Below are 15,003 nucleotides of genomic sequence, written 5' to 3'. Positions count from 1 at the left end.
GGTCAATCAGCATTTACTTTATATGTTTGAAGCCTAATTTAATGTTGCAAAATGTGATGATTTTGATGAAGTCCAATAATCATTTTCAGTTTAAAAAATTCAAAATTCAGTTTAAGCTGAAATATGAACTACATACCAAAAATTACTGATGTGTACAAGCAAAGCTAGATAGAGTTCCAATATCAAAATTATGTATGCACCATAAAAAGACTTAATACAGATTAAATTGGAGAAATAACTTAGAATAAAACCCTATCATCATTTTAATGGAGCTGTTAAGCAATATTACTAGATATCAATGATCAAATAAAGCCTGTTTTTCTTTAAACTGTTTTATATTCTGTAGGGGTCCACACTAATTAGATATGTAATAATAGATAAATAATAATTAAGAAGAATAGAAAAAGAGGAAAGAATTCTCTGACTGCTAGACTGGGGACCACACTGACTCCATGGGTATGTAATTAAACAATGCGTCTGGAACCTGTTCTTCATAACCACTGTAGTCAAATATGGCACAAAATCAAGAAATGTAAGCTTTCAACAAAATATCTCATATGACTACTAAAATGAGGATTTTTTGAAACGTGGTAGCTGGGGAAATCCTTGATGTGTGTTTTTGCTGCCTGTTAGGAATAATACAGTAGGGATTATTTTATGTAAATCATACGAGTGTTTTTAGTGTCAGTTGAAGACTAAAATTAATGAAAAGACTAAAATTAATGAAAAATTAAGTATGTATAACTGTAAATTGCTATCTTCTCTGGACCATATAGAATCCTGATAGTAACAGGGCCTTTCATAAACTCTCACCAAATTCATCTGTAAGAAAAATGCTGTGTCACTAGTGTAAAGTGCCAGGAGGAAACTGCATTTCTAGAGTTACTGAAAGGATTTTGTCTTATAGCCACTGACATAGATATAGCTTCTACAATACTGTTATTCAGAAGAATGCAGGCATTGAGTTGGTTGAGGTAAAACTATGCCCGACACAAGGACGCAGCATTATTTTTGACATGATCATCATGTACTGTAGAATATCATAATTGATTACAGTTTTTAAGCTTTTCAGAGCCAAAACGGTCCTGTGTTTATCTTGTGCAAATTGTGGACTTTATCTGTAACTAACTGATGTGATTCAACTAATAGATATTAATCCTAACCAGTAAGGCTGTGTGAATAGTGACTCTAAGAACCTTAAGGGTGATTTGTTTTCAAGAAATACAGTGAAGTCTCCTCATCTTTTAGGGGACTCTGATACCAGATTCTGGGAGCTATGAAAATGATGAATAAATTTGCAAAAGTGGTCTTTGAAACTTCTGTTTGATTTTGTTTCTTGCCCAAGGATACCTTATGATCCTTGTGGGAAACCACTGCATTTTAGCTATTCTCATCATCTTAAGTTGACTCATATCTCAAGAATTTGACTATCAGCCAGTCAAACAGAATTGGATGAAAAATCACATCTGATAGCTAAAGGTGAGAGATCAGAGCTAGTTAAACAGTATTTTAGCATCGAATCACTGTCTGAGACCATTCTGCCAGACTGCTGAAATGTTCATTGTAGTGAAAGCAAACAATACATGGCTGGAGGATCAGATATCAGTGTCTTCAGGGCATGGGATTGAACTATGAAAATATTCCCTATCTAGCTGTCCTCCAAAAATACATAAATCGAAAGAGTTGAGCCTGGCTGTGAAAAACTAATTATAGCTGAGGCCTTTGCATTCTTGGCAAAGATGAGTCTTTTCCTTTTTCTGGAATTGTTTTTAGAGAAGTTAATTTAAAGTGATTTGAGCATAGCTATAGCCTTGGGATAATTACTGCACTGCAGATTTATTGTTTAATAAAAATATTAATTTGTTAATCAGAATACCTAATTTTCTTACTTATCACTCCTGTCCACACACAATTTGAATGAATAAGTATGTGATTCAGTTATTCTTTTAATGGATTTCTCCTTTATCTAGGCCTCCATCTTCTCTAATGCAGTTGTCCCCAAATAGAGATGCATACCCATTATGTAGTTGCTGCAGAGGTAAGGAAAAATATAGCCAGAGGCATTAAAATACTCTTGGTTTTTAGAACCATACAGTGAATTGCAAAAAAAAAAAAAAAAAAAAAAAAGAAAAAAAAAAAAAGAAAATTGTCTGGAGTTGCAGCAGATGATAAAGCATAGCGTGAAATCCTGAGCCCATAAAAGCCATGTCAGAACCCCTTAATAGTACACTGAAGAACAGCACTAGGATTTCACTGTGTTCGTATCTTTGTAGAGTGAACGAGGTGACACAACTATAAAAGACACTTAGAATTTTACAATAGGTACAAAGATGTCTTTTCATAGATCTCCACAGAGTTAATTGTTTTCCAGTCTACTTGGGACTGTTCTGCTTGTAGCAAACAAATAACCATTTTGTACCAGAAATGCCATTTAAAATCCCGTGATCTCAAATTTTTTCAAGTTTGTTACTGTTGGAGAGAGAAACAGCACTTAGAAGAGCTGAAATTGATGTTAACATCATCAGACAGATTTTTTTCACCCTAGCAGTTTATGCCATGAGATTTTTCAGGTTTTATCTGGAATCTGAGATCCTTCAGCAGAGAGGGACTTAGAAACCACAGTAAGAGTATTAAATTGCAGCTAAAGGCTCTCATCACAGAAATGATACTCAGCTAAGTAGCACTCACATTTACCATAACATGACTGCAGTCAATGAAGTTATTCCTGTGGAAGTGGGTAACAAGATTCAGTCCAAGATTTATTGTCCTACTAATTTTATTTCTTCAGTTGATGAGTTTTAATCAGTATGGTGTCAATATGGAAGATTTTAAATTGCATGCTTCTGTTTCCCTTTGGATTAATGTCTCATTGAAGCATTTTCAAAATGAACCATTCTGTATTGTCATAGGTGCAGGCAGTGTGTCCAACCTGAAACACACGTATTATGAATTTATTGAAAGTTAGAGAGAAAAAAAACATTTACACAGTTCCAGGTACAATTATATGAAAAGATAATGTATAAATAATTCAATCAGCTCTGCCAGAGGGGAGAATTCTCTTAAATGGGTCTAATTATTCTCATTCCCTTGTGAGTTTGGACTTGAAATTAACCTTGCAAAGCACAGTCTTTTGTGGAGTATTAATATAAAAAAGAAAATGTAACTTGCTGTGTTCATCAGCTAAAATCTTTTAACTTGAAAAGCATTCCATAGAAGAATGGAGATATAATAAAAATGCCTACGCAGTCATCTCAGGTATTGAAAGCCACGTAGTCTGTACCTCAGTGCTCTGTCTGAGTCTTTAAAACCCGAGACACTGGAAGGTTTTTTTTGCTATTGAGGTAGCCAGGGTACTTCTTATTAATGTAGACATTTCAATTTTTCATCTGCTATCATAATACACACTGGGAAGGATTGCACTGAAGTAGTGCCATTACATATGAAATTACAATACTTTCCATTTAGGGAGTTCACTTTTAGGGCCTTTGGAATGAAAATGCTCTTGTAAATAAAAGTCATGTTAATTTAAACAAAGTGACAGGAGCAGAGTTAAGGATATGTCTGTTGTGACTGTTTTCATACTGAATAGAGTTATGTGGCTTGTCTGGAATCAATGTTCTGAAAAGAGATCAAGCAAACAGACCGCTGTGAATATCGAACTCCTTTGCCTCAGAGAGTAACCTGGATGTTTCAAACTTCCAGAATCCATATTTCTCTGCAGTGCCTAGAGACAAAGCTGATGGGCATTTTTGTAAATCCTTTCACATAGATTAAGCAACTAGCTAATACTCCTGCCAAAAGGTTTTAATAGGTGTCATATAATTTAATAGAGATGATTTTGAAAACTCTCACTCTGGAGATTCTCATGAGAACCGAATCTGTTCCTCATTTTCATTTTCACATTGCTGATTTTCAAGGATTTCTTGGCAGCGCAAAGATGCTTGAATGCAGAAGTGCCTGTATAAATGCTAAATTGAAGCTTTTATTACTATTTTTAAAGTAACTTTTTCAGAAACATCTAGATATTTTAAAGATAGTTTTATTTGGCTACTTCTATAACAAACATGCAGGGAGGGGGAGAGCATTATGCTCTAAAAGACATTTTTAGGTAGCTAGATTCTGCAAAAAATAAGTCCTTTGAGTTCAAATATAAATTCATTTAAAATATGGAATTATTTTACTATAATATGGTACAAATACTGCTGCACTGAGGATTTCCACAAGGTATGCGGAAGAATAAATTGCATGTAGGAAAGGAAGTATCCCCACCAAAATTCTCTGAAGAGTCTATACCCTCCAGCTGGAAATTCTGCACCTGCCTCTTAATAGGCAGGTCTTCCTACGCTGCATGAGATTCTAATAAGTATCAAGAAATACATTTCTTGATGGTATTGTCTGTTAGTGCATAGGCTATTCTTGAAAAAAAAAAAAAGAGAGAGAAAGAGAGAGAGAGAAAGGGAAAAAAAAAAGAAGACATTTTATTTCTGGTTTCCCATAAGTTCTGTGGGAGGCAATCCCTGGCAACTTCAAAGATGCAGTTCAGTGAGTTATATATGTGGTATTTCTCTGTACTCTTTGGGAGACTGCATTCAGCAAACCAAGTAGGTCCCTCTCAGTTCTTTTCTAAATATCTCGTTGATACCTAAATATCTCATGACCGGTATCTGCTATGTTTCAAATGTAACGTTAAGCATTCCACAACAGTTTCAGACAAATCATAATTAATTAACATGCAAATATATCAACTAAATCACTTTGAGACCTTTCAGTGATTGAGTACTGTACGCTGAAAACTGCAGATGTGCCTTTAAAAAGACCATTCTTCTTCTGTTGACTCATCCACTTGATTTTGCTCTCAGCTGCCTGTATATACAAAAAATAATTTCTTTACTCTTGAAAATTTGAAAGTGCATGTGGTTGCAGCTAAAACAGACGTGACTGTGTCTACAGAAGAAAATGCGTGTGTTCTGCTGTAAAAAGCAAGCTGAAAATTCAATTTTAAATTACATTAAAAATTTCCAGTGGCTACTTCTAAATTCATTATTCTTTAAGTAAAACAATGGTTGCAATGTGTATGAACAGGTCTATGTATGAGAAAGTTTGCATGTCATTTGTGGCTTTGCAGTTCCAAAAGACAAATGTGATGCTAACAGAAAAACCTCTCAAAAAACTTTGTCACGTCATGCCTCAGTCTCTTATCTAGAGAGCATTGACCCTGATACTGACTCTCCTCTGCTTTGAACTTAACAAATGGAAAATGTTTCCTTTCACTACTTTTAATTTCTTACTGAATATCTCCAATTCTAAATTAAATATGAGACTAAGCCCAGGAAAGGCACCTTTGGTTCAGAGGTTTGGGATAATGTATTTAAGGTCCATCGCTGGTTCCCTGTTTAGGCTTGGATGAATCTTGTTAGTCCCTTAGTCTTGAGGGGCTCTGGTTCCTGTTAGCTGCCGGTGAAACCAATGAAATCTTGCTTTCTAAACATGTTTAAAGGGTCTGAATATTCACTTCTCTGCTCTTCATGGGTTTTTAAGTTTTATGGTGTTAGAAAACATGAGTAGAGAACTAAATTGGACACGAATCTGGCTGCAGCTGTAGCTATTAGCTTGTGAGGAAACATGGGCCACCTTTTGCACCAACAGTGTTGCCCTCAGTACGTGTGATGCCATTGCCCAAGGAGCACCACTGCAGCACACGACCCTCATATTATCTATGTCATATAAATGCTTATTATTATCAGTAAGGCAGAGGATGTGCTGAATATATCAGCCTATCTCTGGGTAAGCTAGATCTCAACATTACCTTAGTTTTTATATCACTTGTTTACCTAATTGTATTACTTGTTTAACTGTCTGCCTAATTCTCCTTCATGACTAGTCCTAGCTGAGTAGCTGAAAACTTCATCGCTGCTGCAGCCTCTTGGCTATTACTGTGGCTTTTCTTCTGCCACTAACATCTCTTTTTCATCTAATTTAGGCTGTAATATTTGAGTTATAAGAAACCTCAGAAGTTCAAAGAACTTTGTTAACATTACTTAGTCTCTGTATGCACTTTGTACTTGCTCTTTATATTATGAGCAATCCTTTTGCTTTGTGTTTGCCCAGCACCTAACATAATTGATCATGAGTTGGCTTTCCACATAGGGCTAAAAGGCCTGTAGCAGTTTTACTATTTCTCTATCTCATAATCCTGATGAGGAAAAAATGCAGAAAAAAGCAGCCAGAACCCTTTGTACTATCATAATGGCACCATCTAAATGCCTTTGATGGAAACATTTTCTTGCCAATCCACATCAGCAAATTCCCACTAGTGTGGGACTGTTGTCAGATTTCCCAACTCCAGTACAATATCTTGAAGAATCATTGTTGTAAAGACCATGGAAGTAAAAATGGAATTGGGCTGACATTTTACTGCTAAGTCATTTTCAAGTATGGATCAATACCTTGCATTAGCAGATATTAGGTACAAGACATCTTGAAGGAGCACTGTTATGCAGCAGTTTCTTTTCTTGTGGTTCAGAAGAGTCAAATGGTACAGACAATGTAATTGCAACTCTCTGGGCTTTTAGTAAAGCCCATATAGCACATGCTTTTAGTAAAGCAGTGGAAGAATGCTGCATGATAAAAAGCATTGACATTGTGGCTATTAGGAGTACTTAGAGTATAAATACCAGGTCATCTCTCTGCCTAAGGTAAGAGACTGGAATTGGATGAAAAGGCCAAATTCATTAACCTATTGATAATCCATTCCAGAGACCCTTGACTCTTGGACAACAGGTCTGAGAGTTAGAGATTCAAAAGCTGCACTCTATCCAGTGGTGTCCATACAGTCGTGACATGCCTATAGTGGAATTGTCCTTCAACAGTGAAAACATAAACAATGTCTTTAAGAAATAAAAAGAAAGGAGCAAGGAGGTAACTATGTAAAAGTTAGGGCTTGCTTCTTTCTTTCATAGTAAGTTGATGTAATCACATCATGGTGTTATCAAGCATACTGAGGCCTGATTCTGTGCCTGCTGCTCAGAAATATACAACCTGCAAGAAAACTGTGGGCATTTGGAACTAACTCTCTCAGTTGACGCATGGTATAGGAATGATATAACCACCATGTAGGAAGTGTAAAACTGGTAGAGCTTGATTTGTAAGCATCACAGTTCCCTCCTTATAAAGAAAATGGTGTGCACTAAATGACTAACAGAGGAAATCACTCGGAGAAATGCTTATATTAAAACAGTGTAGAGCCTCAGCAGGACCACGGCAATCAATTACCCTAAAGTGAAGCCCTGGCAGCTTCCATGAATTGCTATTGATTTCGACTCCTAATCAGTGAATCTTTCTAGGTCTAGGCTAGAATGTAGGTGTGAGATGCAGACAAAATTAGGAGCTGGAAAAACCTCCTGTGAAAAACACAGGGAACAGCCAGGTTTGGGAAGATGTGTTATGGTGAATTTTATTTTTTGGAAAAGTGTGCAAATTTCAAAATACCAAGTCCCACTCAGGGGTAAAAATGAAGTGTCAAAACAGCATATATTGAAATAAGAAAGATGAGGACTTTTTTTTCTTATAAAGTTATTATGGAAAATTCTGTCTGGCTTTCTAAATAAAGCCTCTGCCCTGCATTGCAGTTGAATAAAGGGGGTTCAGTTAAATTGTTTTCTGTAGCCTGAATCCAAGTATACCAATGATTTCCTTCCTGTAATGAACCCGCAGGCCTTGCAAAAATGATTCCAAAATAATGATGTAAGATTCAGTCCTTTATGTGCTATAACTTCTGAATTGCAAGTTTGGCTTCTACAAAATTCAGTTTCTAATAGTATTCCTTCATGGTTTCTAGAAGATAAAGCAGCTGTTTGTTTATGCATACTGTTCACTTCAAAGGGAATTTAATCTGTTTTGAGGAAACTGCTATGTACACATTATCATACAAGGAAACTCATTCTGGAACCTTTTTTGCTCAGCAGGAACCTTATGTATTTTCCACAGTCTTGTTATACACGTTTTGGCATGAACATAAAGCAGGTGTGTTCATTTATATTCTAGCTGATCAAATGGAGAAGGCTGAACAATGTACATTTTGGATCAAGGTGAGGGCCTTCTTTGTGACCTGCCCTAAAAGAAAATTTATGGACGGACGTCTCACAGAAGGGAATATTTTTGGTAGACCAGTGGCCCAAAGGCAGTGGAACAAATCATCTTCCTCTTATTATTCTCATTTTAATATCAGCTGCACAACAGCAGACAAAACACTGGACTAGAACTAAACAAAAAATATAACTGAAATCTGCATTCAGTTTGCATCCCTCACACTGTGTGCTCTCGCAGATTGCTAATCATGACTTTCCTTATGCTCTTTCCTACTTCCTCTTGCAGTGTTTTGCTTCCCTTCCTCTCCTCCCTCAGATCTTTCCCTATAGCCTCATTCCCCCTCTCAGTCAGGTCCTGTCCTGCCTGCTAGTTCTGCTGTGGTCTGCCTCCGCTGTCGAGTGGTGTTGGTAGAGGCGACCTAGTCAGCCTTAGCCGAAGCTCAAGATTATGTTACCTGAGATTTGTTGCCTTTAATATAATTAATTCCTGGTCTTGTAGCTCTACTAACCCAACTGTAAGAACATCGTTTCTCACTGTTGTGTGACCTTCCATTTCCATTTTGCTGTGAAGAGCATCTGCTGACCTCTTCCTAGCTTTATCCCATTTCACTGAGCCAGGAAATGGTGGGGAGTCGTGGTGTGTAAGATAGCAAACAGCTTGGTTAGGAGGAACTGAGACCTCTTTTATTTTTTTGAGCAACAAGATAGTTTCTTTTCCTTGTTTTAATGTTAATGACTTAAAAGTCTGCCAATGCACCCTCAGTAGCTGCCAAGGCATCAGTTCAGCCTTCCCTCAGTGCGAGTACGTACCAGGGATGGAAATGCCTCCTTGTCATGTATGTGCGGGAGTGAAAGCAGCGTGAAGACCTTTCTCATTTTCTTAGGGAAATTCCTACCCTGTTCGGGCACAGGAACACCATTTTATTTTATTTTATTTTATTTAGGACAACAGAATTATATCCCTGTGTACTGCCACCAGTAGACTGTTAAGTGTTTTGGTCTCTTAGAAAGCTTTGATCCTAGTTTTTTCCGCAGCCTGGAAATGGACCACATGATGTGGTACAACAGGACTCAGAAGTGACTGTGCTACTTCAGATGTGAGCCAACTGGGGAGAAGGACTGTGACCAAGCCAAGACATCCCTCCACAAGATACAATTGCTAGGAAACCATTAGCATAGGAAGTGGCTCGACAGCTCTGTGCCTGCTAAAGGGAATATTTTTCCCTTTAGCAATGGAATTTTCATTTGATCAGTTTTTGCCAAATTCCCTCTTCATTGAGCTCTTTGATTTCAGCAAATGGCCTGTTTCTGAAGCACGCTCTCTGGTCCAATTTTTAAAATACTTTTCTGCCATATGACATTGTGCTTAAAAAGGGGGGAAAAAGACACAAAGGGAAGATGGAAAAATAGAAATGCAAAGTGTCTCATGGGAGATGCTTGCCCTTACCATGTCATGCTAGTTTAAATACAGTTCCCACACATCACATGTCAAGCTGTACTTGATTGTTTTCAAATAGATGGCAAAAAATCATGAGAGGAGGAAAATGTTCTTTTGTGTGACAAGTTCTTCATTTGATACATTGGGCTCTGTAGCTGTCAAAGCAAAGTCTGTTTTTCCATCTATTATTACAAATGTATCTGGAGTAAGTCTCTTCCCCAACTCTCTATTCCTTTGATTGTTTTCTTTGATATAAGTGTTACTGTTTTATTTTTTTTCTAAATCTAATGAAACAATGAGTTTTCTGTGGTGCATTTGCTGTATGATCCTCACTAGGCAATGAGGTTCTTTCTCAGTGGAGATTTAGCTCACATCTGGAAATGCAGTCTGTTTCAAGTATTTTATGCTTTTCTGGCAGGAGAATGGAATACTTAATTTCATTATTCAGCATAGGGTTATTCATTTCATACAATGAAGGGAAATTCATCAATATTGTCTTCAGCATCCAGAAAAATGATACTTACCATGACTGTTTCACATACTCTATTTATATTTTATATCTTTCTCATCACTCAGCAATTATTCATCTCTCTGCTGAGAGGTGAAATTCTTGTATCGAGTTACTATAATTTCTCTGAACTCCTGAAAGCAATTCAATCACTGAAAGCAATTGCTTTTACTTAAATATATTTCTTGAGACAGATTCAACAAATACCAATAACTGAATAAAGGTTATTTTTTCCTGTTAATTTTCAAGAATATTTAGTGATGCTTTATAAGAGAAGCTAAATCAATGTAGCTACATTTTAATATTCATCGCACTAATATTAATCATGATAGATTCTTGGAGATGGACACAAAAGTGATGGTGCAAGTAAGTGGGAATGCAGTTGAAGTGAAACATTAATTAATTCCCAGCTGTTATTAAATGTCACAAGGTATTCATAGTTTTGCTGATATTTTCCTTTTCAAAGCACTTGGTGTAAAAACAAACAAACAAACAAGCAAACAAAATCAGTGTGATGTATTTGTCTATGCAAAATCAAGGTAATTATCTATGAATCTTTTGTATTGTTATGTTTAATTTCACTGTAATGTCTCTAAATCTGCATGTTTGAGAAAGATCAAAGTATAGAGCATAACGTTGGTGATAGACTGTACCCTGTTCCCACAGAAATCAATTAAAGGTCTTCCATTGGGTAGTGGGAACAGTGGGAGCAGAAACCAGCTTAGTATCATGATATGTGGTTTCTCTCGCCATCAGTAAAACAGCTTTTCTCATTTATCTTATCCTCTGAGATGTTTAAATTTTGAATGTCAGCTGATTCAAATTTTATGTTTGGGGAATCCAGGCACTGAGATGATTTGTGTTTAGGGCACTGAAGTGGGACTCAGTAGATCTGGGTTTGTTCTGCCATGCATTTCCCATGTGGTCTTATGCAAATAATTTTTTGCCTCTCTGTGCCTCATCAGTAAAATAGGGTAATGTTACTCTTCGTGTTCGAAGGATTTGTTAACATTTGGATGGCTTATCTACAGTGGATTGCTGAGGGCCATATGAAAACGTACAATCTTATTTAAATATACTGCTTTACATATACATCCTTCTTTCATTTTATTGCCTCTACACCTGCTGCTTTCTTACAGCTGCCTCATGGGACTCTTTCATTCTTTTTTTTATCAGCAGTCTTCCACAGGCTGGCCTTCTCCTCCAAATACATGCTTGCTAGGTCCTCCCTGGGTTTTAAGCTCACCAAAGCAGGTAACATGTATGTGTGGATATGTATGCGCTGGAGAGGTCTTATGCGAGTTGTACTTCAGGTGGAAAATATCTGGTGGTCCACCTGACAGGTCTGTGCTTGGAAAACTACATCTTCAATGTATTCTTGTTCCAGATTATGTCCATTTAAATGATTCATATGTACACTTTTCAGTCACAAAAATTCATATTGATGTCAGTAGTGAGCATCTTTTACATGAAAAAAAGAAGAAAGCCATTTCAGATACTTCTTTTGCAAGTGTTCAAAGCTGAGTAGCAAAATCAATACTGTGCACAATCTTATGTTGCAGTTAAATTTTTATTTTTTAAGAAAGTATATTATACTAGTAGATAATCACCCAAAAGTATTTGCGTAAGTGCTTGTTTTTGTCCACATCTGCCTTTTCAAAAATGTATGTTTGTTTGAAACTTTTAACTTAAGTCACACATATATTTAGCTTAAGTTGCATGATTGTAAAATGCAGTGCATCTTTACTAGAGTGAGCAGCTCAGAGCTATACGTTGTTCCCTATCAATAAGTATTATCTGGGCTAGAGCAGTAAGGTCAATAGCAAATACAGGAGATTTAGCTACCTACTCTCTATTAGTTTAATGAAAGTGAGAATTCCAAATCTGAAATACTGAAATACTATTTCTTGGAAGTCCTTGTGTACACGGTATAGGCAAATGTTGACCCAATAATGACATCTGCTCTAAAACTGTTGTTGAATAGGGGTTCTGCAAGTTTCATCTAGATGGGGCAAACAGATGAGTATATCTTCATCTAAGAGTATTACATTTATGGTCGCTTTTTAGATAGCCATGCTTCCTTCAACAAGGCGATAAGAGTCATAGTTAGCCTGCAGACAACTCCATTTTCCTTAATGAAACTTCCATTCAGACATTGTAGATATAAAGCCAGCCAACATGGAGGACCTAACGGAAGTGATTACAGCCTCGGAGTTTCATCCCCATCACTGCAATCTCTTTGTCTACAGCAGCAGCAAAGGCTCCCTGAGACTCTGTGACATGCGGGCATCAGCACTCTGTGACAAACATTCCAAGCGTAAGTCCTTCCTTATATTTACCTCCAGGTGTCATTGAAGTCTCCTTGTTTGTGAACAGCTTGGAGATGTATGAATACCCCAATGGGTTAGCTTCTTAATTGCAGGCACAGTTGAAAAGAAAACAGCAAAAAAATGGAGAAAAATGTTCTCATCCATACAAGTATTATCTATGAGGTTGATTAGTGTTGTGTCTGTGACTGGTCACCCTTTTGATTCTTATTGAAGGCATTATTGAAGAATCCACAACTGTTTAGCAAAAGACAGATGATTCCTAAGAAATGAATTATTTGGGAGAGGGGCGTATTTAAGTAGGTGAGCCTACTGGTTTGAATACACAGCTACTGTTCTAAATTCTGCACCAGGAAAATTCTGTCATTCAAACTCTCTGTTTTCTGGATTCGAAAATGTTGGACCAGATGACCTCCAGAGGTCTTTTCCATCCTCAAGACTTCTGTGATACTTTATCAATAATGTGTTTGTATAGATACAGAGAAAATAATTAATGCAATAAGTAATATTGAGCAACTCAAAACAAACAAACAAAAAAACACCCACAGTATTGTGTTGTCATAGAAGATGTCATCTGCCCTAATGTGATTTTATATATCCTGTATGAATGAGACAGAGCCACCAGTTCATGACAGTTTGTATTTGAAGCCTGTGTAAGAACAAGGAAGTACAATGTGAGGCTGTCTTTGTTCTCAAAGTAAGGGATGAAGGAAAATGTGTGTTTGTAACATCTTGCTATCAGCTCTTTGTAGCTCTTTGACAGAGTATAGATTATCGCACTAGTACTATGGCAAGCCCAGGCATTTTGCCTTCTGCAAACAATGTTTATTCCTGCTCTCCGAAGAGTGAAAAACAGCAGACAACGACAGTGTGTCATGTGGCTGTTTCCTATGAGGAGCTAAGAACCTAATGAGCTGTGGTGGCTCTGCTTTAGCCACCTTTAGGTCTGGGGCTTCTAGGACACTTCCGTCTCACAGAAGTGGGTCTTTGGTGTCTTTGGAAATGTTCAATCACTGGGAAGGAAATTCAGGAGTCATTCAAGCACTTTAGAGGTTTTTTTGTACCAATCAGTTCCTGCCTGAACCTTTTGAGGCAGGTGGGTCTTACTAGTAGGAGAGGGGAAGGAAAATGTTTAAAGATTTAAGTGTGACATACAAGTTGCACAAAAGCTATTTTTTTAACTGAAGCAGATGTATTAAAGAGTTTATGATTAGACCTTTTGGCTGCAAGGAGAATTGCATACGCTCAGAACCTCTTAGGATGAGATCTCCAATTACAAAAAATAAGCTTTCAGGACAATTTCCTAAGCAGACAAGTGTTTTATGTTTGTTAGCTCTATCCCCTTATACTTGCAGGGGGAATTCAATACCATGAAGTGAAATGCAAGCACAATGTGATCTGGTGCATTGTTGTGAGTTATCCTTTCCCACTTAATTGTTTTCTTCCTTAGTACATTCATTTCTTCCTGCTAATAGGGCCTACTTGCCCCCGTACCTCAGTGCCAAATGCCAATCATAACCTATTAAAACAACAATACAGTAACCGTGGATGAAGGAAGGCATTTTAACCCAGAAGGGAGCGTGAGGTCTAATGGTCATTGATTAAACCCTATTTTCCAGATCTATGAGTTAGAAAATAGCCATTTAATGTAGCATTGCTGCACTGAACTCAAGTCAAGCTCATTGAGAAGCCGAGTGCATAGAGCATGTACAGTACAAAATTGAGAAGCTAATGGTAGAGCTTCCAAAGCGTTACAAGGAGTAGGCTCATGTACTGCTGATTGGAGTGGTTTCAGTATAGCTCTCAGCGGCATGCAAAACTAATTATGTAAAGTCTGTAGTAACCTAAAAGGATATGTATATAGAAATGAGCAATTTGGGAAATCAAATATTTGCATGATCATCTCTCTAGTCCCTTCTCAGTGCATCTGGATCCTCTTTACCATTGCTTTCTGCATGATGCACATGCATGATCAGTACCCTACTCTCCTAGCTCAGCTTGTCTTCACACCTTTCCTCATGACTGACGTGACTTTTCAAATAAAATTGGTACAACTAGAGTCACTATAAACCCTCACATTCTGCAATGGAACCCTGCTTTCTTCACTCTGTCTCATATCATGGTGATCTGTACTTCAGATGCTGCTCTGAGACTACAATAGATACTTGTATTTCATGGAAAAAAAGGTTCAACGTAAAACTTATTAAAAGTACCTGGATGCTGAGCATATATTGTGAACTTCTGGTTTTACTCTTTTTGCAGGCCCTTTGTTATCCAGATCTCTGTGGTCTGGCTAAAAACTGTTGCAGCTTTTGGAGGAAGGGCCCTTCCATTTCTACAAGTCTAGAGTGTGCCATGAATAATTACTGTGTTATACTGTATAAATAAATCACATGCTTAATATCTGTAGTGTAAGTCACTGACACAGGATGTTAATAAATTATAGTGTTCTTGAAGATTTCTGGTTTGCTAAATTCAGTGGTGAAATCTCTCTGTTCTGCATTAGTGACAGCAACATTACAAGGTTTCCCATATTAATCTTTCATGGCTCTGACATGGAAGAGACAAGAGACTTCCTCCGTATCTGCTTATCCTTGGTGCCTATGCTGAGATTTATTAACAAGCTGCCAATTTGTGTGATGA

General features: G+C 37.2%; 1 protein-coding gene across 1 annotated transcript in view; it reads left to right on the top strand.

Annotated features, from left to right (window-relative positions):
* The window catches only part of PPP2R2C (protein phosphatase 2 regulatory subunit Bgamma), a 186,444-nt gene that overhangs the window by 146,508 nt on the left and 24,933 nt on the right, over positions 1 to 15,003 (top strand). Inside the window, 1 exon segment of the mRNA XM_080588977.1 lies at positions 12,186 to 12,350. Within this exon segment, the coding sequence (XP_080445103.1) occupies positions 12,186 to 12,350 (165 nt within the window).

The sequence above is a fragment of the Anser brachyrhynchus genome (assembly GCF_964034855.1).
Source record: "Anser brachyrhynchus genome assembly, chromosome: 4".
Classification (NCBI taxonomy): Eukaryota; Metazoa; Chordata; class Aves; order Anseriformes; family Anatidae; genus Anser; species Anser brachyrhynchus.
The sequence above is the reverse complement of the archived record's forward strand: the minus strand, read 5'-3'. Positions and strand labels throughout refer to the sequence as shown.